Source organism: Lissotriton vulgaris, chromosome 8, assembly GCF_964263255.1.
Source record: "Lissotriton vulgaris chromosome 8, aLisVul1.2, whole genome shotgun sequence".
In the NCBI taxonomy this organism is placed as follows: Eukaryota; Metazoa; Chordata; class Amphibia; order Caudata; family Salamandridae; genus Lissotriton; species Lissotriton vulgaris.
In genome coordinates this window covers 220,432,030-220,459,242 of record NC_141696.1, presented here as the reverse complement: position 1 = coordinate 220,459,242, position 27,213 = coordinate 220,432,030, and the positions used below count along the sequence as shown (strand labels likewise).

The window sequence follows — 27,213 nt, the reverse complement described above, 5'->3', positions numbered from 1 at the left end:
TGGCTGTTCTCTTTCTAAATTACCTCATGTACCCTAGGTGCATCTACCAATTGGTACTGGGCCACCTTATCAGACCCTGTAACTCAGGGCATAGGTGTACCCAGGGCTGCCAGGGGCTGCAGCACGTATTGTGCCACCCCTGGCTGGCCTCCTAAATTTGACACAACTGGCTGCATGACAGCTGGGGCAAAGTCGTGTAATCACCCTTTGCTGTAGGTGTAGTATACCTATACCTAACCCTAAAATGGACACACAGATTCCTATCAGTCACTCCTATGGCAGGCCTTGACAATCCTGAAGGCAGAGTGCTTGGAATCGTGTGAGATGGTGCTCTGGCAGGAGCTGAGCCTGTCTGCAGCTTGCGGAATCAAGTCCTAATAGCTGTTCCATGATATCGCATACCATATACTCTTAAGTGCATTATAATCCTCGCGGTTAAATGCTATCTTTGGTATTGCTTTATCAAAACATGTCGAGTAAGGTGTCATACGAATTGGAATACTAACCCCTCGCCAATTCTGGCGACGGGGTTAGCATTCCACCCTTCTAGAGGGACACGACATGTATGTAACTGTGAACCCCGGTTAAAGTTAACTGAAGCCTCAGCTCCACAAAATGGATGCTGCCACCACAGACACGAGTCTGACCCCCTGCAGCTGGGAGTCCTTCCAGCGAGGGGAGCCTGGACAAAGGGTTTCCTGTCAGGGGCGGTGCTAGCACCGTCCCAGACATGGTTTTGTGTATCCTGGGTAGGCAGGGCTTTACAGGAAGGTGACTGCTGAGTGGCACCCCGGTGCTCACTACGCATAGGCCGGTCTGAACCAGTTCCAGGGGCACACCAGCCCCTGGCCTGGGGAAGTCCGGCATGGCTGAGGGGTGTAACCACCCCCCACCTAGTCCCACCCATAGGCAGGACCTAGTCACCGGGTCAGCCCCCTTTTTTAGTATAAAGATGGGAGCGGGCCCCCTGTTAAAATTAGATCATCTTTGGAATCAAGATACCACTTTCTTCGAAAGGACTTCACGATTTCTTCTTCAAGATTCTCCCTTGTGGCTAAGGAGTAGTCACCCTGCATCCGCAGGCACCATCCTAAAGAACACTGCGGTCTGCTGCAAGTCCTTCATCACGAATCCGACGACCCAGCTCGACGAGACCCGGCTTCCCTGGCACCTCTGACCTCTACTCACCTCTACAGCCCAGCTGAGAACCGTGAGTGCGACGAGACCTCAAGGGACCGACGATCGCCAAGACTGCACGACATCTTTACTGCAAGCCCACCGTGTCCTCCACTGGTGAGTGCTTTGGGGTCCGAGAAGCCCCGACCCTGCGCAGCTCCAGCACCCAAGATCAGCCCCCCTGCATCTCCACGATCTGCGTGGGGCCCTTCTGCTGTTTGCTGTGCACCGCGTTGTTTGGCTACTAGCCGGCTGGCTTGTGGCCCTCTGAACGACGCCCAACGACTTCACGACTGCTGGTCTGGTTGCTCCAGGCTGGCCTTTGCTTCCTTCTTCAAGAGAGGCACCCCGGACCCTCCTGGTCCACTCCAGACGCCATTTTAGGTCCACCGCGTGGGCTTGAATTTGCCAAGGCTTTGTTGCCCAATCCTGGGTCCAGCGACGCCGACAGCTTCTATCTTCGTGGGACAGCTCGATCCTCCATCCTGGTCGCCGACAACGCCTCCTGGTCCGTGAGATCTTCGAGTCAAGCGTCACCCACTCACCTAGTCGAGGTGGCTACCATCCGGTGCCCTCCTGGTGCCCACTGACTACTGGCTAGTAGTCTCGAACTTGGTCCCCTCTGCTTTCAGGTGTCATCTATCTTCAAGATCCAGGCTTGGATCCGACTGAACTTTCTTCACTGGTCACCGGCCAGCATCTTTTCTTCCGGCTCCTGGTCCGTCTACGAGGATTCCCGACGTCTTTTCAGACCTATGCAGCTGCAGCCCCTGGGCTAGGTAACTTCGGCATTTCGGTGCCCCAGCATAGCCTCACTATCCAAGGGTCAGAATCTACTTTCGTTTTCTCCCTACCAGGTCGGGTTCGCCCGAGAACACTAACTTTCTAATTCCTAGCTACCATAGACTTTTGTCCCGCATCTCGCGTGAGAGTGCACACACTGCACCCGAGTCCCCTAGGCCTCCTAGACATAATCTAACGATTCCCTAGTCAAGTCCTAGCGATTCCAAAAGCTATTAGTACTGTACTTACCTGCTAGGAATTTCGCATTCCACTTTCAGAGTATATGGTTTTCCGTGCCCCTCGGGCATTTGTATATACTGTGCTAACTTAAGTATTTTTGTAAGAGTTTTGGTTTGTGCTTAGTACCCTGTCCTCATAAAGAGTACAGGGCTGTTGTGATCTTTAAATAAATAACTGTTTATTTTCATAACACTTGTGTGGTGTCCTTTCACTTGGTATTCAAGGGGTATATGTGTGGTAAACAGCTGGCTTAACGCGCCCTCTCGAGTCTTTAGCCTTAGACTGCTCGTATCCACGCTACTAGGATAGCTGGTCTATAAGGTTGACTTACAACCAATCATCAATAAGGGTTGCTGGACTGATACATAGTGTTCACTAGAATAGTGAGCACTGCATATCAGGCCACCTTCTCACACTGAGTACCGGCACTTCTTAGAATTATCGCTCTGAGTATCGGCACTTCTCTACTGCCCTTCAGAGTACCGGTACTCATGAAAAATGGTAGGCTCACTGGCTGTGCTGGGGAGCAGGAGTGGAATGTCCCTCTGGCAACCAAGGCACCTCTTCTGTCTCACCGATCTGAGCCCCAGCTGAGCTATTAGCAGGGCTACTTTGAATATTGTCCGGGTGCTCGCCATCACGCTGTGATGTGCTTGATGGAGCACGGTCCGTTCAGGCGAGCAGAGAGATGAGAGAGGGTGGACAGCGAAAGAGCGCGAAGCAGGTAAAGAATCTGATGTGTAAATGAAAATGAAAGATGTGGAAGAAACAGAAGGGCTCCAGGCATACGTAAAACAGGAGGGGAGGGGTGCCAGTGAAAGCCAGAAAGAGAAGCAGCTGGGAGGGATTGGTGTCAGTACAACGCGGATTTTTACATCTCATTCCGTTACAACGGAATTTTTACAACGCAGGATCCATTACATCGGATGCCATTACAACGCATGGCATTACATAGCAGATGGTATTACAACGCATGGCATTACATCGTAAGTATAGGTAAGTATACCTTTTTTTTTAAATGTTATTAAGTTAATTTAATTAATTTAATTTAATTAATTTAAATAAAATACATTTTAAAATAGCCATTAATTTAATTTAATAACATAATATCTATTTAATAAATGTAATTTTAATAAAAAATGGGAATAATTTAATTTAATTAAAATAATAAAATTAACTTAATGTACATATTTTTATAATTGATATTAAATTAAATTAATTGAAATAATTTATTTAATTTAATTAATTTAATTAAAAAATGTAATTAATGAAAAAAAAATTAATTTATTAAATATATTTTAATTAATTTAAAAATGGTAAATATAATTTAATTAACCCAAAACACAAACCCCTGTACCCCAAAACCCAAACCCTGCCCTAAAACCTAAAAACACCCCTGTACCCCAAAACCCAAACCCTGCCCTAAAACCTAAAAACACCCCTGTACGCCAAAACCCAAACCCTGCCCTAAAACCTAAAAACACCCCTGTACCCCAAAACCCAAACCCTGCCCTAAAACCGAAAAACACCCCTGTACCCCAAAACCCAAACCCTGCCCTAAAACCTAAAAACACCCCTGTACCCCAAAACCCAAACCCTGCCCTAAAACCACCCCTGTACCCCAAAACCCAAACCTTGCCCTAAAACCTAAAAACACCCCTGTACCCCAAAACCCAAACCTTGCCCTAAAACCTAAAAACATCCCTGTACCCCAAAACCCAAACCCTGCCCTAAAACCTAAAAACACCCCTGTACCCCAAAACCCAAACCCTGCCCTAAAACCTAAAAACACCCCTGTACCCCAAAACCCAAACCCTGCCCTAAAACCTAAAAACACCCCTGTAACCCAAAACCCAAACCCTGCCCTAAAACCTAAAAACACCCCTGTACCCCAAAACCCAAACCCTGCCCTAAAACCTAAAAACACCCCTGTACCCCAAAACCCAAACCCTGCCCTAAAACCTAAAAATACCCAAACACCCCAAAACATATACCTCAGTACCCCAAAACATATACTCCTATGCTCATACTTATTTAAAAAATTACTTAAATTAATAAATTTAATTTATAATATTTAAAAACATAAATAAATATTTTTATTGAATTTTATTTATAATTAATAATAATTAAATCAATTGTATAATATTAAATAAAATAAAAAAAAATTATATACTTACCAATACTTACGATGTAATGGTATGCGTTGTAATACCATCTGCTATGTAATGCCATGCGTTTTTAATGGCATCCGTTGTAATGGATCCTGCGTTGTAATAGCTGCGTTGTAACAGCATTACGACGTAAAAGTTGCGTTGTAAGTGATACACACCGCTGGGAGGGACGCAAGGGTGACAACATCCGCTACAGAGGCTACCGAGAGATACAGAGTGGACATGAGAAAGAGAGGATTGAAGAGAGAGCACATTTGGGTGTGAGATAGAGAGAGGGGCATGCGAGCGAGAGAGGTGTGAAGGGAGGGTGAAAGGATGAATGGATAGATCGATGGAAGAGACAAGGCATATCTTCTGGGGAGGGTCATGATGAGTTGCTTCATTTGCTTGGTGTCGTAAAAGGTTTGGTGCGACGTGGTAGTATTTTCAGTTTCTTTTACTCAAAAATATAAAGTATTGTGCCAAACAACAGCAATTGACAGTATGACATTAAGAAGGTGCAACTATTGCAAAAAAAGGACATGTTAACCCCTTCGATGCTCATGACGGAACGGTTCCGTCATGAGCGTCGGTTGGCCTGTGCTCATGACGGAACCGTTCCGTCATGAGCCCATTGGCTCATTAGAACCTTCAGCACAGCGCGAGAATTCGGCCGCGCTGAAGGAGTTAACATATTATCTAATTTCTTTTTCATTTTTTGTAATGTTAACCTGCTTTGTTTATATCAACACATTTCGCATGTGTTTTATTGTGTGCTGCAACTAATATAGCAGTTGTTAAGTTTCATTATGTCTTGTCCTTAGCCTGCCCCTAGCCCCGCCCCCTCATTACACCTCTCGCTCATTTTAATGAGTACCTGCACTTATTTTTTTCCATTTAAAGCACTGGCCAGGAGAGTTTGGCATCCGAAATTTCTGGACATGACCCTCTTTCCTCCAAGCAGGATGATACTTTGGAAGGAACTTCTGTCACAGCCTCAGGGCAGGGTTGTGCACCCGGACCTATGCAGCTTGCTCCTCCTTGCATGGAGATTCAATGCAGCAGTTGATCTCCTTTCCGAAGACCCTGATAATGGTCTTTCTCAATGTGATAATTTCAGCTTGTTGTGTGAGTGAGCTTCAAGCTTTGTTAGTCCAGCCACCTACGCCACCTACACCACCTCCTTTTAGGAGAAACTGGTTTGGACCCAGCCATATGCAAATCGGTCTTGACCCTGCTCCTCCTGGGAATAGTCCAGCCCGAACTGACGAGCGAAACAAGGCTGCTTGCAATAAGTTCAAACTGTGGTGGCTGGTGTGCAAAAGAACAATGGGTTTGATTGCTACCCCGAGCTATTGCCAGTGGTCAGACTTATTGCAAGCAGCCTCCCATCCCCTTTTTGTATATTTCATGTACCGCTCTGGGTGGCATGGGTATGCCCAGACGTGGGTCCCATGCTCACTGTGTCACTGAAACCTGTTCCCATTGGAGCAGGGCCAAACATATTTGCATATCGCTGGGTCCAAACTGAGGAGGCATGATGAGCAAAATAACGATGGGTTGGAGTGCTACCCTGAGCTATTGTCAGTGGTTAAACTTATTGAAAGCAGCCTCCATCACCATTTCTGTGTCTCTAATACAATTATTGCAATTATGCTTCCTGCAGCTGCAATCATTCGAAGCATGATTAAGGATGAGACTAGAGCAGTCTTCTTACTGCTAGATGGGTGCATCGAGAAGAATCTTACTGCTAAATTATGCTCGATCCAGGGACTGTTGATCTAATGACGAAGGTGCCTACCACCCAGGCTGTCCAGGAGTGGAATGAATGGAATGCTCTGCTTGCACTGCTGTCTGGAAATGTGGGAACTGTTCTGTCTGCATTATCGTAGGGAAATGCAAAACTGCTCTAGATACATTGCCCTCAGACCAGGTAAAACTCATCCTAGCCCTGCTTCTCTACCACAGGCCTATTCATTTGGGGCCTGTGGAGATGTGCATCACATTTAAGATGCTCTGCATTGTTGTTGGTGATACCCACCATCTTGCATTCGCTCAATCCCTTCTTTCTGTTCGTGACCCCCCTCCACCCAGTCCTGGTGGGCCCTGCTGTAAACCAGCATTTACAATGCAATGGTCTCGTGCTTGTTAAAGTTAGAGCTATTGGCATTGCTCATGACATTATTTTTGTTTTTAAAACATATAAATAAATGGCATTGTCATTTACAATGCCAATAGTTTAATCTCTCGCAAATGCTAGACATATTGCATTTTCACAAACACACACACAGAGCCACACACAGCCACACACAAGCCGGGAACAGAGGCACAAAAACCGGATCACAAGCAGGGAACAGAGGCACAAAAACCGGATCACAAGCAGGGAACAGAGGCACAAAAACCGGATCACAAGCAGAGAACAGAGGCACAAAAACCGGATCACAAGCAGGGAACAGAGGCACAAAAACCGGATCACAAGCGGGGAACAGAGGCACAAGCAGGGAACAGAGGCACAAAAACCGGATCACAAGCAGGGAACAGAGGCACAAAAACCGGATCACAAGCAGGGAACAGAGGAGAGAAAGATGGAGAGAGAGACATAATAGGCTAGGGAGGAGAAGTGTTGAGAAATTACGACAGTAGTATGGTACAGGAGGAGAGGGAAGAGCGGATGCAGAGTAGAGGAGAGGGCGACATGGAGGGGATGTGGAAAGATCGGAGAAAGAGGAAGAGAGATGCAGTGAGGAAAAGACGTGGAAAGAGGCGGGTGGTAGGAAAGTGGTACTGGGTTTGAAATATGGAAGGGGGAGAGATGGAGGTGAGGGAGTGACAAGAGACGATGACAAACAGGAGAAAAGGAGGACAAGGGAGTAGGGGTAGGGCAGAAGAGAGAGGGGGGGAAAAGAGGAGTGAGAGAGAAGAGAAGGAGAGCGAGAAGAGAGCAGAGGAGAAGAGAAGAGAGCAGAAGAGAAGAGAGCAGAAAAGAAGAGAACAAACTTGTGTTTGACAAGACGGGGAATGAGACCACCCTGAGGGGAGAGTGCTGGGAGGGATCTTGTGAAAAGAGTAAGCGACGAGCAGTGGATTCCGGGTTTTCTATCATAATTAGGGGTAACTGTGTGAGCTGAGTGCTGAAGCAAGACTTAGTTTACATTGGTGCAGCGGGTGCAGTGGCACTGGGGCCCAGGACTCTAGGGCGGGCCAGCTGAACCCTGATGTTTCACCTAATTTAGAATTCAAACAGCAGCTGCAGTGTGTGTGTGAGGGGAGGGGGTTTTAATTTCCTTCCATACACCAGGGCCCATGAGACTGCCCATCCTACTGACGCAACGTCTGACCCTCGGCAACGTCTGACGAACAATGGCTACTCGCGGGCATCCTTGCATTACAGGCACTCGAACAATCAATTGCTACGTTTGATTTTTTAAGGAGTTTATCACTTCAGGTTTCCCGCCCCTGGCCACCATCGTTGTCCTGCCCACCCAGTCACCAGCTGTAAAGTGCTTAAGCCACTGCTGGGTATCTAGGCGGTACTTCTGGCCCTGAGACACTTTATGTAAAAAAAAGAAAACAAAAACTCTTAATAAGGATGTAAAATTGCAAAAAATTAAATGATGTCTTTTTTTAATTTTATGTAACGAAAAATACAACTGAAAAGGCTGCACTTCAGGGTTAGGGGGCGTTGTGAGAATTTCATATTTTTGCCATTCGTCACAATTGGACGTCATCTTTGTCAATGCAGTGTGAAGTGTGTGCTGCGTCACTACGTGTTTATCATTATGGCTGATGAAACGATGCATTTCTTTCTAAATAAATAGTTAAATTATAGCGCTTTGTAGCCCTGAGGAGGGCCCGGAAGTGCTCTGATTGTGTTCCAGTTGTATGAACGAGTGTTGTAGTGAGTTTAACTTGTGGTAAAAGGAGGAAAGGTGCTCAGTGGGTTGAGCACCAGCTGCGAATGAAAATCTGCGACCCGTCTCCGCTTCAAAGCCGAGCTCAACAGAAGGAGCTCAAAGCCGTGGTGTCACCTGCGGTTAGAGCGCTTGAAAGGTGTGTGCATTAAGTAAGAGGCGCTGTGTGAATGCGGTTTAGCTGAATTTCAAATGCAAAGGACAGGCGTCTTTTTTTTTTTATGCTGATTTTTATAGCGCGAATTCGACCCCAGCTAATGTAGCGCTTTACATGAGCACCAGTTACGTTACACAAGGGCACATTCATTTTTGTTAGGCACAGGGAGATCAAGTAATTTGCCCAGTATCACATGATGCTGAGCCTTTTGCTGAGACTCGAACCCGGAGCCCCAGCTCCTGCCAGCTCCCTGATTTGGCAGGTGCGCCTAGAAACATACGTTCACCTATGGACTGTCCTGCCAGAAAGAAGATGTCTCATGTTATCACGTCTGTCATTAGTATTCACGCACAGACACCCTTGACCAGGGGAGGGGAGTCTCTCATTATATCACACATACTACAAACCCTCTTTTAGGTTGCACGAATGTCTCTAATTACCATACTCACTCCACTGACCCCTTGCCGGGGGGTGGGTCACTCGTTATCATACTGAACATACTTGCCCAGAGGTGAGTCTCTCTCATTACTGTCCCTGCTCCACAGACCCAAGTGCACAGAAGCGGGTCTCTCATATTCATACCTACTCTACAGTTGACCTTGCCTGGGCTGTGTCTCACATTCTCATACTCACTCCACAGCCCCCCCCCCCCCCCCCCCCCCCCCCCAGGCTCTCTCTGACGGTGGAAGTGTCCTTCATGTTGTAGGCTGCGAGTCACAGGGTGTCTCCGTCCAGTTGTAGGTTGTCCGTCTCTCGTAGTGGGCGTCTAGACTCGGTACAGCTGTGAGTGGTGCGTCTCTGGCGGTAAGTGTCTGTACAGCTGCAAGTCGCCCGTCTCTAGCAATGCGCGTCCCCGTACAGTTGTCTGTCTCCTTTCCCTGGTGATCAGTCTATAGCGCGCTAAGAGTCTCGCCATAGCTGCATGTTTATTTTTCGGTGGAGTTGTGCTGTCTCTGCCAGTCTGCTCTCTCCGTACATTCCTGCTGGCAGTCCATGCGCCTCTCTTCATTACCTACCGCCCCTCCCCCAGGCCCCTGCGGGCTGTAACCTAACCCCTGGGAGGCGCTGCTGCTGAGCAACATTTTGGCGGCCACCCCGAGCCTTGTATCCCAGCTTATTTCTAGTAGCAAAACCGAGTAAAATGCAATCTCTAGAGAATGTGCAAGAAGAGGCTGGTGCAGAAACTTGGCTGGATTCTCGGCGCCGGCTAAGCATCGTGTGATTCTGGGCAAATAACTTCATCTCCCCGTGCCTAAAACCCCTGTTTAATGTATCTGGTGCTCTCGCTCCAATACCAACGGGACCATTTTGCTCTAAATAAAACTACAAAACAAACTAAAAACGGGAGCAATACCTTCGTACTGCCCATGTTTTAGCACTCGCCAGTGAAACCGAGTGAAATGCAATCTCCAGAGAATGTGCAAGAAGAGGCTGGTTCAGAAACTTGGCTGGATTCTCGGCGTCGGCTAAGCACTCACCTGAGGACGACTTCCGGCGGCGGTCGGCCTGAAATGGCTGCCACAAAGCTCCGACATTTTCGCGATTCGGGGCCTGTTTTAGCAGTTGAGTGATGGATGACGTCACGGCTTAAAAACTGCAAAAAACACGCCCCCGAATCGCAAAAATACGGGGCTTGAACAGAGTGACGCCCCTCTACTCCAATGGCTGGCCTCCATTTAGGAAGCCAGCCAATGGAGAAGAGGGGCGGGTTCAAGCCCCACTGTAGCCAAAACATTAAATCTCGGGCTACGCCCACACTGCTTACGCAGTGTGACGCTAGGCCCGAGACCTAAAAAAACAAGTGTTCTACTGAGAGGGGCTAGGATGCCAGACCCTCCACTGTCCTAGCAGCCCAAATGTTCAAAACAGTGCAACCCTCAGATTAGATTAATTGACGGTCTCATTGTGTTCGCGAGCCAATCAAATTATAACCCCTCCAATAGTTTTCAAATTTGCTGCTAAAACCTATTTTTTAGAGGAAGCTTGATGACCTTTTCAGACATTTATATATTTTACAATACAGCTTTCCATCCCACAGTTACACAGGAGGTACTGAATCACCAGCTGCAAGCACTAACTCATTCCCAGGGGCAATATCCTCTATTGTGCAATAGTGAGTAGACAGACTACAGTTCCAAGTGCAGCCATTGATTCCCATCTATCCCCAGCCTTGACTCAACCTTGCCCCCCCTCCTTTTGTAGGCATTAGTTCTGCTCCACAATGTATTATAACACAGGGAACTTGACTCCCCCTTCAGGACATGAGTTTTGTTACACATTTCTTTTAACAGGGGTGGAATATTACAGAACACATGATCAGTCTGTTGTTTTTAAGGTTGATATATAGAAAAGATCCCCATATATTCTTACCAAGAAAACCTATAGTATATGCCCTCGAAAAATCATATTGTCTAGTCTCTTCAGTCATTGATTTTGACATGTTGAATCGTATGTAACACTGCCTTGTTATATCCTTGTATAGCTCCCCAATACACTTTAACATTTTGATTCTATCAAAACTGCTTCCAGATCAACTTTTCGGGATGAATGTTTCACATTTCTGTGGCTTGAATAGCAAAATGTTGCTTAAGTTCACGAGGTTAAGAGATGAGACGTATGTTAACTACCGATCTTAAGGGGCGTGAAAGCAAGGTCAAATCAACCTGGAAGATTTCTGTTTCATTCATGGAGATACTGGTTTTCCAAGCGACCAGTACATAAATGGAATATGTATGCTTCTGTGCCATTGGTATTTATTTACTGAATCCTCTGCTGTTTTGTAAGCCATGTTGTTTGTTTTTTAGGTTTCAGGACAACAGAATGTTAGCAAGTATTCTAACTTTATTGAGTAACTTGTGGAAAACCATCTTAGGGGATCGAGATAGTGAGAAGAAAGCATCAGATATGCAGCCCAAGCTGATTCCTCTGCAAATAATCAACGAGTTCCTCCATGTTTTCCTTAAACTCATTGAGTGTATTCGGTAAGCCATTTTTTTTGTACTTTTGTCAGTTCAGTAAGTTTTATTTTTCTTAAATGATCAGAGCAGAAACTTTCTAAAGGGGTGATACAGAGAGTAAGACTGTTTAACTTTACAGGTTTAAATTGTGGAAAGCACGTTGCACATAAAAGGATGTGGGACCTACTTCTACGATTAGGTTTTTAATAAAGTTCTTTCAATTTCAAACCTAAATGCAGCACACAGCAAGAATAATGAGCATAGATGGGTTTCCTAAAATAGAGCGTCAAGAAGAAATATGAACAAAGTGGAAAGCTAATGAAGCCAGTGCTAGCTCCTGCACACTGGCGCTCATTCTGTCCAAATTCACCATCCAGTTATTAATGACTGTCAAAGTCCTAACTCTCAGTAGACCCTTCTGTCTTCAACCCCCCTTACCCCTTGGGAAAAATAGCTCAGGATTTCACAGAATATACAAAAGTATATGTTTTTCAACAAAACGAAAATATATAAATCAAAAGATTTCTAAAGCTCCTATTCAAGTATTTCTTGTTCACCTCTCATTCTTTTCTTGGACTTTAATTGTAGCTGGTGATAAGAAGCCAATACTATCAAAACATCCTGGCAATCGAGGAATACTGTTGTAACTTAATTACCTCAAATGCATTCTCTCCTTAGCTACTCAGCCAGGATGAATGTGGTGTCTGCGTGAAATGTTGGAATGCCTGATGAGAGAGAGTGGAATGTTGGTGTGCCTGCTTGTGTGGAGAATGACAGTTGGAGTGAGTGGGCTGAGTAGCAAAGATGCTGCTCCTGGTGGGATTCCCTTTGGACCTTCATGAGACCTTCTTGTAACCTGTAACTTCTTATCAATAAATCCTCTATTTGAAAATATACCTCCTGGCTACCTCTGGTCATCTGTACAAGTTTACCTACAACAAATACTATTCCCTCTTTCTTTATTCATGAAGAACTAAACTCTTGTCTAAGCCCTGAAATGAAGATGGAAGGTCAGGTTTGAACTATTTACGAATCCGTGCTCACTGAAGCAGGCTTAGCCTTCACTATTTATGTGAACCTGTAGGCAAGTCAGTACTAGGTTTGTGAACAACCCTCCCATTGCTGAGCCTGAGAAATGAGAGATTCCCCCTAATTTCTGAGAGGTTACTCACCCATTCCTGTAACTTAGGCCACTCTTCATATTTAACTTCTCCTTAGACAGTGCTTTATTCCACGAATGACCATACTTTGTGCAAATCATATTTGTATGTACTGAACCCCTAGCTCTTCACCAAATTTCCCTGTGCACTTTATGTACTCCACACAACATTATCAGTGTTTATTAACCATGTGATTGAAACCATAAGCAATAAACCTGACTTAACTAATAACTAGAACTCCAGCATTCCATTGGGAGTAGACACAGTAACAAGCTTGAGGTTTATGAAGTATATAGTGATGCTGTTCATTAATGATCTTGCTGTGCAAGACCGTGACATTCTGTCAAGAAGCAATAAACAACAAAATGATGGACTGAATGTTTAAATTAATCTCAGTCACTGGCAATCGCTCAGACCACATTCCAGTCCATTGTCCAAATAATGTACCAATATGCGCCTCCAGCCATCACCAGTGACTGGAATTTATTCAAGCATTCCTTCCATCACTTTGGTATTTGTTGCAGTAGATGGTATGTTCAAATGTCAGTCCCAAGCTCACTTTGCGATAGAGCTCAATCTATACCTTGATGACGAGGCCTAAGTATGCCACAACGGGCCGGGGGTTGCTTCTGTTCCTATATAAGGGGATGGGAGTGGGACCAAGACCAATTTGCATATGGTTAGTCGCTGCTTTGAATGGCATAGTGAGTGAAAAAACAATGCATTGGAATGTGGCCTTGAGCGGTTGCCAGTGCCTGAAAGTAATACGAGCATTCCTTTCATCACTTTGTTTTTTGTTTTATTCTGTGAAATGTACTAGCTTTGTGAAATAAAGAAGACCTTGGTAACGGGCAAAAGTTTGATTTTGCGACACTGCAATTCTGGTGAAATCCAAGGTAGAAGACTGCGTAGAGGAAATTCAGAATTTAGCTACAATAGAAAAAGTGATATTCTGGGTACAAACAAGACATGAGAACGGTCAGGAGATCTCATAGAGATATGCTGCGCTTTATGATTAGTGACAGTGGCATTCTCTCATTTGGGAAAGCCTTGGTTGTGGTTTAAGTAGAGGCAACATGTTAAAATAGGATACATTTTTTGCACTGATTTGTGCTTTATTGCTGTGATATATTATACATAGAGATTTTGTGCATTTCTGAGTGTAAAAACAGCCTAAAAATGTGATACATGGTATTTTTTGAAAAAGCAGGCTAAGGACAGGACATCTACCATTATTGTGAATTATATTTAAAAATGTACATAAATGAGGGTGCCCTTCAGTAAATGAAGTACAACTGTGCTATTATTTATTTTGATTACAAACATGAGCCAGGCTTAATAAACGTACATCAAGACTCTTTTTAACAAAAGGGGAAAATGTAAAGTAGTTGTTCAGTATTTTAAAAAAACGAGAAGATGTGTATAAAATAGTATGTTCTTATAGAGGCCATCTAGTAAAATGCACGCAAGGCTAAATCGTCATCAATAAGGATTCCTGATTGCACCTCCATTTGATAATGTTTGATTGTGTTTCTATACATATTGTAACCTTATTCACTGGATTGCTTCCATGATTATAATCATTGACTGAGGTGGTGTAAGGTAGGGAGGAACAATTAAAATGGCATGAAATGGTGCACAAGGGAGTAAAGAAAAGAGCTATAAAGGATGGCCGAGGCTTGTGCTCTTGACATCAAAGAGTTTCAGGGCCCTATATAAAACAAAAGCTTTCTATGGTGAGAAAGGAACTCCTTCAATATTTAGACCATATAGTCTACAGATTGTAAAGTTATTCCTAATTAGTATACAAGGTTGCCAACAGCCAGCTTTAATGTGTGTTGACTTGTTACAGGACCAATTTAGAGTTAGTCCATCTAACTCAGTTCTTCAGTTCGTTGAGTTCAATACTGCGGTATCGTGCTACTGTCTTGACTGCTTTCAAGCAAATGGACAGATTTACCCTGAACGAGTCAGTCTTTTCAACAAATGCCATCCTGATGCTCTTGCACAAGTGGAGCGTGATTGAAAAGGACAAGGAACTCCAAGGTGATCTGCAGACTCTGGCTCAGAAATGCAAGGTCAAAGAACTGCTTAGTAAGTATTGCGATTTTTCCTCTTGGCGTTTGTGTTCAAGTCGCTGCTTCTCTGTAGCCATGTCACATGTTTGCATTTTTAAAACCAGCAGAGCTATATTAACTGGTTACCTTCAATTTACATTATTTTCTTTTATATACCATTGTTGGGGAATTACTGCACATCTGCCATGTGGGTGTGCCATTGTTTATTTTTAATGACCATCGTTTTCTGCAGTGGCAGGTAGGAGCTGCATATTGTTGTATGAACCACTTCGGGAAGTGTGATCAGCAAGTAACCATTGTGGCAACATTGCTGGAGAAGCACAGGAAGAAAGTTAATCTGGCAATAACGCCAAAGGATATTCACACTTTTTCTTTTTTACAACAAATAAGTTCTTTACTATAAATCTGTTTACTTCAGTTTGGATTCTAATCAAACTGTTGTATTTAATTTTTCTAGCTAACATTTTCTTTTTACATAATCAATCTTGTTTTTGGTAAATTTCCTTCACTTTATTGTAGGACATGTGGAGTAGAACTATTACAGCAGCAAAGGTGCTAAGTAAATGAAAATGCAGCATTTTACTGTCCACTTGGTGGCTGCAATTGAAAGCCCCCAATTCCTGTATCTCTCAGTATTTAATTACCAATTGAAAGCCTGAATGAGAAACATGTTTATCAAAAATTGCCTGCAAAATGTTTAAAAAGAAAATACAAGGAAAGAGTTTTGATTTAATTGGAAAATGCACACGTTTAGAACATCCCTGATAAGGAACAATATTTTATTTTTGAAAAAAGTTTCTGTTCCTAGTGCAATATTTGGAAGGTCATCTGACCACCAGCAGAAATAAGTTGCGGATGAAGGCATAACCCTAGAGTTTTGTGCAGATAAACTTAATGTAAGTAACTGTCGACCAAAGGCCTAGATGGAAAGTTGACCCTGTCATAACTTATGAAACAGTTTGTAGTTCAACAGGGGGTTCAATCGGTACGATGCATCAAAATAATAGACCATAGAAAATAAAGACAGCAGTGAGGGTATTAAAAACTTTCAACTGTCTCTTGCGTAAGCTGTTTCTACCTAAATATATCCTCTTTTTTCATTGTGTTACCAGACTGTGTATGTCTTTGAAGCTGTTTGGGTACATGTGCTTAGTTTATAAGACAGTGAACTCAAGGGTTTCCACTATTTTGTATGCTGTAGATTGCTGGGCTTAATCCTACTAAACAGTTTTGGGACTTTGACACAAAAGTTGTTACATGTGTGTTGATTGAATTAATTTAAACTTTCCTGGTCCTGATTCTTCCAATCACTCATGAAAGTCTATCTTACCCAAGTCTATCTTACCTTAGTCTATCTTACCTTAGCCTTGTGACATACCTTTACATCTGAGGAATTAGTAAATGGTTCGAACACAGTTTACAAACTCTGCATTCTAATAGACTTCTAACTATAGATTACTCACCTTGAAAATTTCCCCCCAGGTGCATGACTGGCTAGGAGAATTTTGATAGCAAACCCTAGGCATGTCAGTATGGGGTGTTGTGTGGCTCCACATCGGATCCATCTGTCCGCGGATATGATTGTGGGTCTACTGTACCTGAGACACCTCTGCGTGCTGATGTCAGTTCCTTTTTTTTTCCTCGCTTTCTGATGTGGACCTAGAACTCCTTTGAATCCTGTCAGTCTGACCGTTTTTCTTTCCCTCAAACTTTTGGCAGTGTGTGTATGGGACATGTCTCCTCCAAAAACTACAGGAGTCAAACTTGGCAAAGACTGCAGCCAACAGATGTCAGTGACAGACACCCACACTGTCTATCTCTGGTGCCTCGGCTCAAGACATGAACTGCGTCGTGGAAATGCTGTATGAAGATGAATAAGAAGGCCATCCGCAGCACCAAATTTGCACCATAGAACTTTGGAGGAAGTCGAAAAGATGCCCAGTCTCAATCTAGTCGAGGATCCACTCTCACAAACATTCATCATTAAAGTCCAGGAGTTCAGCTAAGTGAAAGAAATCAAAAAAGTGCAAGAAGTCAAAGCACAGGTCCACTCTGTCCTACCACGTCCTCCATTCGGAGACATGCAACACCTGAGTACCTACAGTACACCAGTTGTTCCCCCATTCAGAGTTGATCTCAATATGACGCTAATTCCCAAAGCCATCGGCAACACCAACAGCTCTACAAGTTTAAATTGGCCTTGGACAGAATATGTGGTCCTCTTTCTGATCCCTCTGGAGCGCCTTTGAACCCTAAGGTTACTGATGCAGAACGCAGAGCTGATAGTTTTCAGACTCCAAAACTTATTTACTACCACCCGAAGTCACAAACTAGATATATTTATGCCTACTCTGACCCAGAAGCCACCCAACCTCATGTTGATGACAGTGATGATGCCCCTTCAGATGACAAAAAACGATTTCTGTACCGTAGGATGCCAGTGGGCTACACACTTCCTCTCCTAGTCCAACTATGGCAACAAAGGAGTCCCGCCTCCTTCACAACAGTAAATAAGAGTGCAGCAGAATTTTTGGATCTCACCCTGCCCACTACAGAAGTGAAAGCAAATATTTTAACTGAAATGCTCAACTAAGGCCAAACAAACCAAGAACCCTCACTTCCCTTCAATGAGTCCATTATGAATGTGCTGGTGGGCACCAGGATGAAGCCAGGGTCTTGCCCCCCACTTAATAGGCAAGGTGGCACAGACCTGTACCCAGTGAACCAAGGTTTCTCCTACAGCACCCTACTCCTACAGCTTAGTAGTACAGGCATTCACTAGCCACCTAATCCAAATCAGTTTCCTATTACTTCTGATAAAGTGAAAACGCATGTATATTATTCTCTATCAGCCTTGCTCTCAGGTCTGACATGCATGCAAGTATGGCCCTCTGGGGACATGCTTGCATGCAATGTGGAATAGAGTGTCAGAAATCTTTCGACCAGCTGTCCCAGGTGATATACGGCCAACTCTGCAATGCCTCATCACGGATGGTCAGGACACAGCAAAGTACTCTGTTCATTCTGGCTTGAACATGACCAGGGTTGCGCAGTTGGGACCAGCCTGGTGCTTCGTAAAAATGCCTGGATTCACTCCACTGGCTTCTCGTCAGACATCCAATAATCCTTGATGGATATGCTCTTTGACAGTTTTAGACTGTTTGGAGCAAATGTGGACTCTGCCTTGGAAAGATTTAGGGAGAGTAAAGCCACCGCTAGCTCTCTAGGCCTTGATCTGCCTGTTTGGCAGTTCCCCCCAGCAAACGCACCCCTTTCGAGGCATCAGCAGGGAATACCAGCAGAAGCAACAGCAGTACATTCCTCAGCAACAACAGGTCTTGCATTCCTTTAAAGATAGAAGCTAGAGATCAAGCAGACAGAGTCCAGGCCCTAAGGAGCAACATACTACCCAAACACCAGTCCCCAATCATTACAGCTGCCACAAAACTACTTTTAAGTCACCCTGGGCAGCACACAATCACCTGGTGGGAGGCTATGTGCAGGAGCATCACATCTGACCAATTGGTGCTCCAGATTGTGAAACAGGGTTACCCCTTAAACTTCCTGTCACACTCCCCAATATAACACCCAAATCGCAACAATTCCCCAAGAAACACTTATCCATACTCAGAGGAGATGTTCTCTTGGCCAATGGAGACATTGAAAGGGTACCAGAGATCGACTGGTTGTTATTCCAGAAGGCCAAGAAAAAATTCAAAATGCTCACCATGGCCCAAGTTCTCTCTTCTCTGGATCCAAGAGAGTGGCTATCTTTGGATTTTCATGACGCCTAATATCACATACCCATCTTGCAGCCCACAGAGGTTTCCCATGTTTTCAAGAGCCCAAAAGCCCTTTCAGTTCAGTTCTCTCTGCTTCCCTTAGGGCTTATCAGTGCACTTCAGGTGTTCACAAAGGTGATAGTGGTAGTTGCAGTGGTGGTTGCAGCCCGTCTGCGGGAATGCCAGCCTTTCCATACCTCAATGACAGGCTATTGAAGGCAGGCTCACCTCAAGTAGTCTTGAAACCCCTCCTGTCAACTGCCGATCTGTTGACCTCATTGGGATTTTCCATCATTGTTCGGAAGTCACATTTGTCTCCTTTACACAGCTTCCCTCTGCCTCAACTAGTGCGGGTCCTTTGGACCATGATCCTAATGTTTCAACTCTTGACCTATATCTGAGAGAGAGCGGATCTGAGGCTTTTTTGCCTCCTGCATCCTGCTTGTGGACCACACCAGGTGGGACATGTTGGCTCTGCAGTGGTATATTAAGTCTCTGTAGGTTTAGCACCAAGGGGATCTGTTGGAGAGTATCCAGGTGTTGAAGGAGATTGTGGAAGTCCTGCAATGATTGCTACTTAACCGCACTTGGACCGGCTACAGAGCTCTCTCCATACCCCATCCAGAACGGACTGTGATGACGGATGCATAGCTGCTGGATTTTGGAGATCTTCTGGAAGAATTGGAGATCAGTGGATTCTGATCTCTTGCAAAGTCTCACCTACACATCAACCTGCTTGAGTTGCAAGCAATTAACTTCACACTGAAGGTATTTCTCCCGAGGGGGAATGTGCCTAGGTCTCACGGACAAAACAACTGCCATGTCATATTGCAATAAACAGGGCTGAGTGGGGTCATAGGTCCTGTGCCAGAAAGGTCTATGTGTTTGGAAGTGGCTGAACACTCTGTGTTTCCCTGATTAGCCAGCTGCTGACAGGATCTTTAAACACTAGGACAGACAAACTCAGCCACCATTCCCAAGCAGATCACAAATGGCAAATACACTTGGAAGGCCTCTTCCAATGATATGCAGAACCCTGGCTTGATCTATTTGCCACAGCAGAGTTTGCACAGTGTTGAAGCTTGGAGTTCCCAAGGCAGTTCTCTTTTGGAGACACCTTTTGTCTTAGCTGGGTCACAGGACTCTTATATGCCTTTCTGCCCATATATAAGGACCCAAGGCGTCCTAGTGACTCCTCGCTAGGCGAGGATAGTGTGGTACCCAGAACTTCTGTTTATGAGCATTTGTCCTCCGATATGTCTGCCCCTTCAGGAAGACCTCCTGTGGCCACAGCAGGGGGTGGGGTCCTGCATCCGAGCTTGCAAAACCTGCAACTCTGTGTGGAGATTGAATGGCAACAGTGGATGGCTTTTGATCTACCTCTCAAAGTAGTTGGTATCATCTTGGCATTGAGACGTCTCTCCACCAAAACAATATCTGCAGGACACTGAGAACGGTTTGTTGCCTGCAGTCACCCCTGTAAATTCATTCCATGGATGCTTATTTGTTATCTTGTTGTTTTGCCTGACTTTAGCCCAGCTATATCTTGCTGTGGCAACAGTTATAGGCTATTTCTACAGTATTAGGGGTGTCTTTCATAGATTCACATGCTTGAATATTCCCCGTCGTCGAAGTGGGAGTCCCACGGTACATAAAATAGCAATAAATGCTAAAATATATATAAATGTGAGAACATAACATAAGAAAAACTAGAAGTAAATACACAACTGAACCTCTAAAACAATTACTCCATAGGAATGCATGGTAGAGAAAGAAAACACTAGTAACATATCACTGTCATTATGTTAGTCCAAACTACAGCCAATCAGGCGCCAGCACCCTCTAGAACCTTCTCTTCAGAAGCTCAAGCCCTCAGATTTTCTATCGCACGTCGTGTGAAGGGAGTCTCCCTGAGCTCTGCTCAGTTTTTTCCTCTACTGCTTCTTGTTTCCAGAACTTTCAACATGTCAAGTAAGAAGTCTTTATTCCGACCTTGCTCTTCTTGTGGGTAATTGCGTCTTTTTAAAAAAGACCCCCACAAGAAATGTATTTATTGTCTCTTCCTGAGCATGAAGTTGGCAGCTGCAAGTTTTGTAGAACCTTTTCTAACAAGACTCTGAAGGACAGAGAGGGTTGTCTCCTCCTTTGGCTCCAACAATTCTGTTCTGTCTGATGCGGAGAGTTTTCAATCTAGACCCTCATCTTCAGCCTCTAAGCGTGGTAGTGTGCAGGATATGCCTTCTCCTTTTCTTAAAAAGAAGAAACTGGCCCTACCTTTGGCCTCTGTGGTGTCCACACCAGCACCTACTACAGCTGCGCCCACGAGACCTGGCTCTCAGGCGTCGTCTGCTGCCTCACAGCATGTTTCCACACCTAAACATGCTTCGTCGTCGACGGGAGCATCTACGAGCGTTCCGACGACGAGATCTGCAGTCTATACATCGTCAACGACGACGACACTGCCGATGACGTCAGCTTTTAGCTCGTCGACTACGAGCTCGTCGACTGCCTCTACATCGACAAGAGTTTCTTTGGCTTTTCAGACTGTCTCGTTGACGACTCCTATCACCTCGTCGACGAAGAAACCATCATCGTCGACGAAATCCATCAAGAAGTCTTCGTCGTCGACGAAGACACCCTCGACGAAGACTCCATCGACTAAACCATTGTCGACGAGACCTCCGTCTACAGGAGTGATTACTGCGTCGACGACTTCGTCAGCGGTTATGTCAACTAAAAAAGTTCAGTCGACGGTGCGAAGGCACCGTCCACGACGGCTTCGTCTACGAGCCTACCGTTGATGCTGGATTCATCAAAGTCATCTTCGACAATGGCCATTTCAGCACCGTCAACGATAACGTCGACGACACCGTCGACGGTGGCACCATCTTCTTTTGCCTCGTTGCCCCTTGTGCCTCTATTTACTTCCGTTTCTGCATCCGTTGGCTGTGAGAAGGTGGCCTGATATGCAGTGCTCACTATTCTAGTGAACACTATGTATCAGTCCAACAACCCTTATTGATGATTGGTTGTAAGTCAACCTTATAGACCAGCTATCCTAGTAGCATGGATACGAGCAGTCTAAGGCTAAAGACTCGAGAGGGCGTGTTAAGCCAGCTGTTTACCACACATATACCCCTTGAATACCCAGTGAAAGGACACCACACAAGTGTTATGAAAATAAACAGTTATTTATTAAGAATCACAACAGCCCTGTACTCTTTATGAGGACAGGGTACTAAGCACAAACCAAAACTCTTACAAAAATACTTAAGTTAGCACAGTATATACAAATGCCCGAGGGGCACGGAAAACCATATACTCAGAAAGTGGAATGCGAAATTACTAGCAGGTAAGTACAGTACTAATAGCTTTTGGAATCGCTAGGACTTGACTATAGAATCGTTAGATTACTTCTAGGAGACCCAGGGGACTCGGGTGCAGTGTGTGCACTCTCACGCGAGATGCGGGACAAAGTCTATGGTAGCTAGGAATTGCAAAGTTAGTGTTCTCGGGCGAACCCGACCTGGTAGGAGGAAAACGAAAGTGGATTCTGACCCTTGGATAGTGAGGCTATGCTGGGGCACCGAAATGCCGAAGTTACCTAGCCCAGGGGCTGCAGCTGCATAGGACTCAAAAGACGTCGGGAATCCTCGTTGACGGACCAGGAGTCTGGAAGAAAGAAGTTGCTGGCAGGCGACCAGTGAAGAAAGTTCGGTGGATCCAAGCCTGGATCGATGGAAGATGACACCTGAAAGCAGAGGGGACCAAGTTCGAGACTACTAGCCAGTAGTCAGTGGGCACCAGGAGGGCACCGGATGGTAGCCACCTCGACTAGGTGAGTGGGTGACGCTGTGGTCGCAGATCTCACGGACCAGGAGGCGTTGTCGGCGACCAGGATGGAGGAGCGATCTGTCCCACGATGGATGAAGCTGTCGGCGTCGCTGGACCCAGGATTGGGCAACAAAGCCTTGGCAAATTCAAGCCCACGCGGTGGACCTAAAGATGGCGTCTGGAGTGGACCAGGAGGGTCCGGGGTGCCTCTTGAAGAAGGAAGCAAGGGCCAGTCTGGAGCAACCAGACCAGCAGCAGTGATGTCGTCGGGCGTCGTGAAGAAGGCCACAAGCCAGCCGGCTAGTAGCCACACAGCGCGGTGAGCACGCAAAAGCAAAAGGGCCCCACGCAGATCGTGGAGATGCTGGAGGGCTGATCTTCGGTGCTGGAGCTGCTCAGGGTTGGGGCTTCTCGGACCCCAAAGCACTCACCAGTGGAAGACTCGGTGGGCTTGTTACAAAGAAGTCGTGCAGTCTTGGCGATCGTCGGTCCCTCGAGGTCTCGTCGCACTCACGGTTCTCAGCTTTGCTGTAGAGGTGAGTAGAGGTCAGAGGTGCCAGGGAAGCCGGGTCTCGTCGAGCTGGGTCGTCGGATTCGTGATGAAGGACTTGCAGCAGACCGCAGTGTTCTTAGGATGGTGCCCGCTTGATGCAGGGTGACTACTCCTTAGCCACAAGGGAGAATCTTGAAGAAGAAATCTTGATGTCCTTTCGAAGAAAGTCGTGTCTTGATTCCAAAGATGATCTAATTTGAACAGGGGGCCCGCTCCCATCTTTATACTAAAAAAGGGGGCTGACCCGGTGACTAGGTCCTGCCTATGGGTGGGACTAGGAGGGGGGTGGTTACACCCCTCTGCCATGCCGGACTTCCCCCGGGCCAGGGGCTGGTGTGCCCCTGGAACTGGTTCTGACCGGCCTATGCGTAGTGAGCACCGGGGTGCCACTCAGCAGTCACCTTCCTGAAAAGCCCTGCCTACCCAGGATACACAAAACCATGTCTGGGACGGTGCTAGCACCGCCCCGGACAGGAAACCCTTTGTCCAAGCCTCCCTCGCTGGAAGGACTCCCAGCAGCGGGAGGTCAGACTCGTGTCTGTGGTGGCAGCATCCATTTTGTGGAGCTGAGGCTTCAATTAACTTTAACCGGGGTTCACGGTTACATACATGTTGTGTCCCTCTAGAAGGGTGGAATGCTAACCCCGTCGCCAGAATTGGCGAGGGGTTAGTATTCCAATTCGTATGACACCTTACTCGACATGTTTTGATAAAGCAATACCAAAGTTAGCATTTAACCGCGAGGATTATAATGCACTTAAGAGTATATGGTATGCGATATCATGGAACAGCTATTAGGACTTGGTTCCGCAAGCTCCAGACAGGCTCAGCTCATGCCAGAGCACCATCTCACACGATTCCAAGCACACTGCCTTCAGGATTGTCAAGGCCTGCCATAGGAGTGACTGATAGGAATCTGTGTCCATTTTAGGGTTAGGTATAGGTATACTACACCTACAGCAAAGGGTGATTACACGACTTTGCCCCAGCTGTCATGCAGCCAGTTGTGTCAAATTTAGGAGGCCAGCCAGGGGTGGCATAATACATGCTGCAGCCCCTGGCAGCCCTGGGTACACCCATGCCCTGAGTTACAGGGTCTGATAGGGTGGCCCAGTACCAATTGGAAATGCACCTAGGGTACATGGAATCCATTTTAAAGAGAGAGCAGTAGGCCTGGGGTCCTGATTGGCAGGGTCCCAGGTCGACTATGTCAAAAACTAGCTAAAACACAGGGCAAAAAGTTGGGGGCAACCATAGTCAGGAGGTACCTTCCTACATTGGCACTGATTCGTCACATCATTGCCATCCACTGTCGTGCCACCAGTTGTCTGCTCCAGATCTGCAGCCTCCATCACCTATGTTCGCCACTACCTCTGAGCCTGACTCTGACTCTGGTAATGATGTGGATGACACTTTCGGGGCGGCTCACAGTCCGTCTGATCTCATCATCAAATGTCAAGATTCCGGCAGTGATAACGAAGGCGGCGACCAGGAGTCTCACGCTGAAGACCAGTTTGTTCAAGTTCCAATAGCTACTTTGCCTTTGTCTTTGATTTTGAATCTCCAGCATATGCTGGACGACTACAACCGGCGTTTTCCACCAACGCCTCAAGGTACTCCTAGACTTTTACCTGCTGTGACTGCTACAGCTCCGCCAACTGCTCCGTCGCCTTTGCCTCCGACGCCTTCTCCTCAGTTTCAAACGTCGGTCAAGATTCACACTACTGTGTATCCTCAGGATGCGGATGATGAGGCAGTTCCAGAACGGTAGGACGGAGAGGTCCACGATGACACAGATAATGATGATGCCTCAACCGGCATGACAGAGTGGGACAACTACCAAATGCAGACGCCCTCTCCTCAACCAGGAGAATCTGAAGATTCCCCTCCAGTCGATATTGCCAGTTTTCATCTTTTGATGGATCGAGGGGCTCAGCACTTTAAATTGCTGAGGACACAGAGAGAGGAGGACTGTTTCCTCTACGACTTCAAAAATCAGCCTTTCAAACAGGTCCACACGATTCCAATAATCGATTTCATATGGAAAGAGGGAGTTTAGCTCATGCAGGCTCCGAACTCGTTACCTGCCCAAATATCGCGTCTTGAAAAGAAATATAAGGCCCCAACTGGTTCACCAGCATGCCTGGTCTCTCATCCTAAGCCGGATTCGGTTGTGACTCAAGCGGCACAGCGCCGGGCCCGTAATCCAGCGTCTCCAATCACCGCGCCTCCAGATAGAGAGGGTCGGCGCCTAGACCCCATTGGACGGAAATTCTCAACCATGGCTTCCACTACAGTACGGGCGGCGAATGACTTCGCCATCTTGGGCCACGACGACCGGCAGATGTGGTCGGACATATCTGCCGTGGTCAACCTCATTCCGGACGCTTCCAAGGCTGACGCTCTGCAGCTCATCCAGGATGGACAGAGCGCATCTGAAGAGATGATTGACTGCGCAGTCGATATTGCGGGCACTGGTTTCCGCCAGCTTGCTAGTTCGGCTGCCTTACGACGCCAGGGTTGGTTGAAGTCCACCTCTTTCCGGCAGGAAGTCCAGTCCAAGATCCTGGATATGCCTTATGATGGTGAATCGCTCTTTGGTTCCCACATTGACGACGCTTTGGAGTCCATTAAAAAAGACACTGATATGGCTAAATCACTGGGCACTTTACAGTTTCGAAAACAGTCCTTTTGAGGTGCATGCGGACGCGGCACTTCTTCAACTTTTCGAGGAGGACAATCTCAGTATTGCTCCTACAATCAGAGCAACCAACGTTACTCTTCCAATCAACAGCAATCCAATCGACAGCAGTCCTCAAAGCCTTATAGGGAAAAGTCATCCCCCAAACGCCAATGACTTTTGCCATCCCCAAAGTGTTGGAGGTCGAATCTCTCTGTTTTATTCTCAGTGGTCCTCCATCACCACAGACCGCTGGGTTCTGGACATTGTGATGAAAGGATTAAACAAAACCATTTAAAATAGGGTCCAAGGGATATATATTTTAAAGACCCACACCTGATTTTATCCCCAGCACCAACTGAATGTATAACACACGAAACACAGGGGGTCTAACAGCCAAATTGAGAGGCTACACTGTCGATACAGAGTCAACAAGATCTCTTTCGATGTAGAATCACTGTATACTTCTATCCCTCAGGATGAGACTTTGGAAGTCGTAACATCCATCCTGAGGGATAGTATATGTGAAACTATCACCCCTGTACCATTTATAATGGCTTTGGCAACTATAGCCATGAAAATGAATTTCTTCAAGTATGAGAACAAGCTGTTTCTCCAGATCTCGGGCACGAGTATGGGCAGCGTTTCCGCGCCGAGCCTGGCGAATTTATACGTGCACCAGTTCGAACAACAACACGTACTGACACCCACCAACCCCTTCCACACCTCTATTAGGTGGTGGAAGCGTTATATTGATGACGTGTTGGTGGTGTGGAGAGGCACGGTGGATTCCGTCAATGAATTCCACCAATGGCTAAACAGTAGAAACCAGTTTCTTAAATTCACCATGGAAACAAATAAGGAAAGAATTGCATTCCTAGATTTGTCGATCTATGTCACTACTGCAGGATTGCAGAGTGAACTGTATAAGAAACCTATGGCGCGGAACTCACTCCTCCTTTACGAGAGCTACCACCCGAAGTCCCTGCGCCAGAATCTACCATATGGCCAATTCCTACGGGTTCGCAGGAACTGCTCCAATAGAGAGGACTTTGAGGTGCATGCTAGGAATCTCTGTGGACAATTACGGGACAGACACTATCCAAATTCACTCATAAAAAGATCAAAAAAGAGAGCGGTTAACAACAATAGGGAGGCCCTCCTGGAAGCTCCAATCCCTAAACCACCTCTGACTAGACTCACTTTCGTGAGCACCTTCAATACTAGAAGCAATGCCATCCAGAAGATTGTCAAACGACACTGGCGCCTTCTGAACCATGGGAGAGAGAAAATCGCGCAACCCTTGTTTGCGTTCAAAAGGGCAAGCAGCATTTGGGATCGACTTGTTCACACACGCCCAAAAGAGCTCCCTAGGAAACTTGGTGGAACACTGTGGAACCTTCCACCAGCTGACGGGCATCACCCTTGCGGCACTTGCTCAGTCTGCCCTCAGACCAAACACACGAAGGAGATAGATATAGGCACCACGAGACCTTGGTTGCAGAGTAACTATAGTTATTGCAATAGTACCAATCTGATTTATATGCTGACATGTCCTTGCTCCACACGATATGTGGGTATGACGACCCGCAAAGTCCGCACCAGGATGTTGGAACACAAGAGTTCTTTTCGTTGTAAGAAAAACAACACTAAACTTACAAGACATTTCCTGGAGCATGCACATCTAGAAATGGACTTCCAATGGACTGTCCTGGAGAAGCCATATATACCCAGTCACATAAGTGATGTGTC

General features: G+C 46.0%; 1 protein-coding gene across 1 annotated transcript in view; it reads left to right on the top strand.

Annotated features, from left to right (window-relative positions):
- The window catches only part of URB1 (URB1 ribosome biogenesis factor), a 783,310-nt gene that overhangs the window by 736,553 nt on the left and 19,544 nt on the right, over nucleotides 1-27,213 (top strand). The window contains exons 36-37 of the mRNA XM_086933991.1: nucleotides 11,222-11,398; nucleotides 14,387-14,628. Of these exons, the coding sequence (XP_086790117.1) occupies nucleotides 11,222-11,398; nucleotides 14,387-14,628 (419 nt within the window). The remainder of the gene's footprint in view (nucleotides 1-11,221; nucleotides 11,399-14,386; nucleotides 14,629-27,213) is intronic.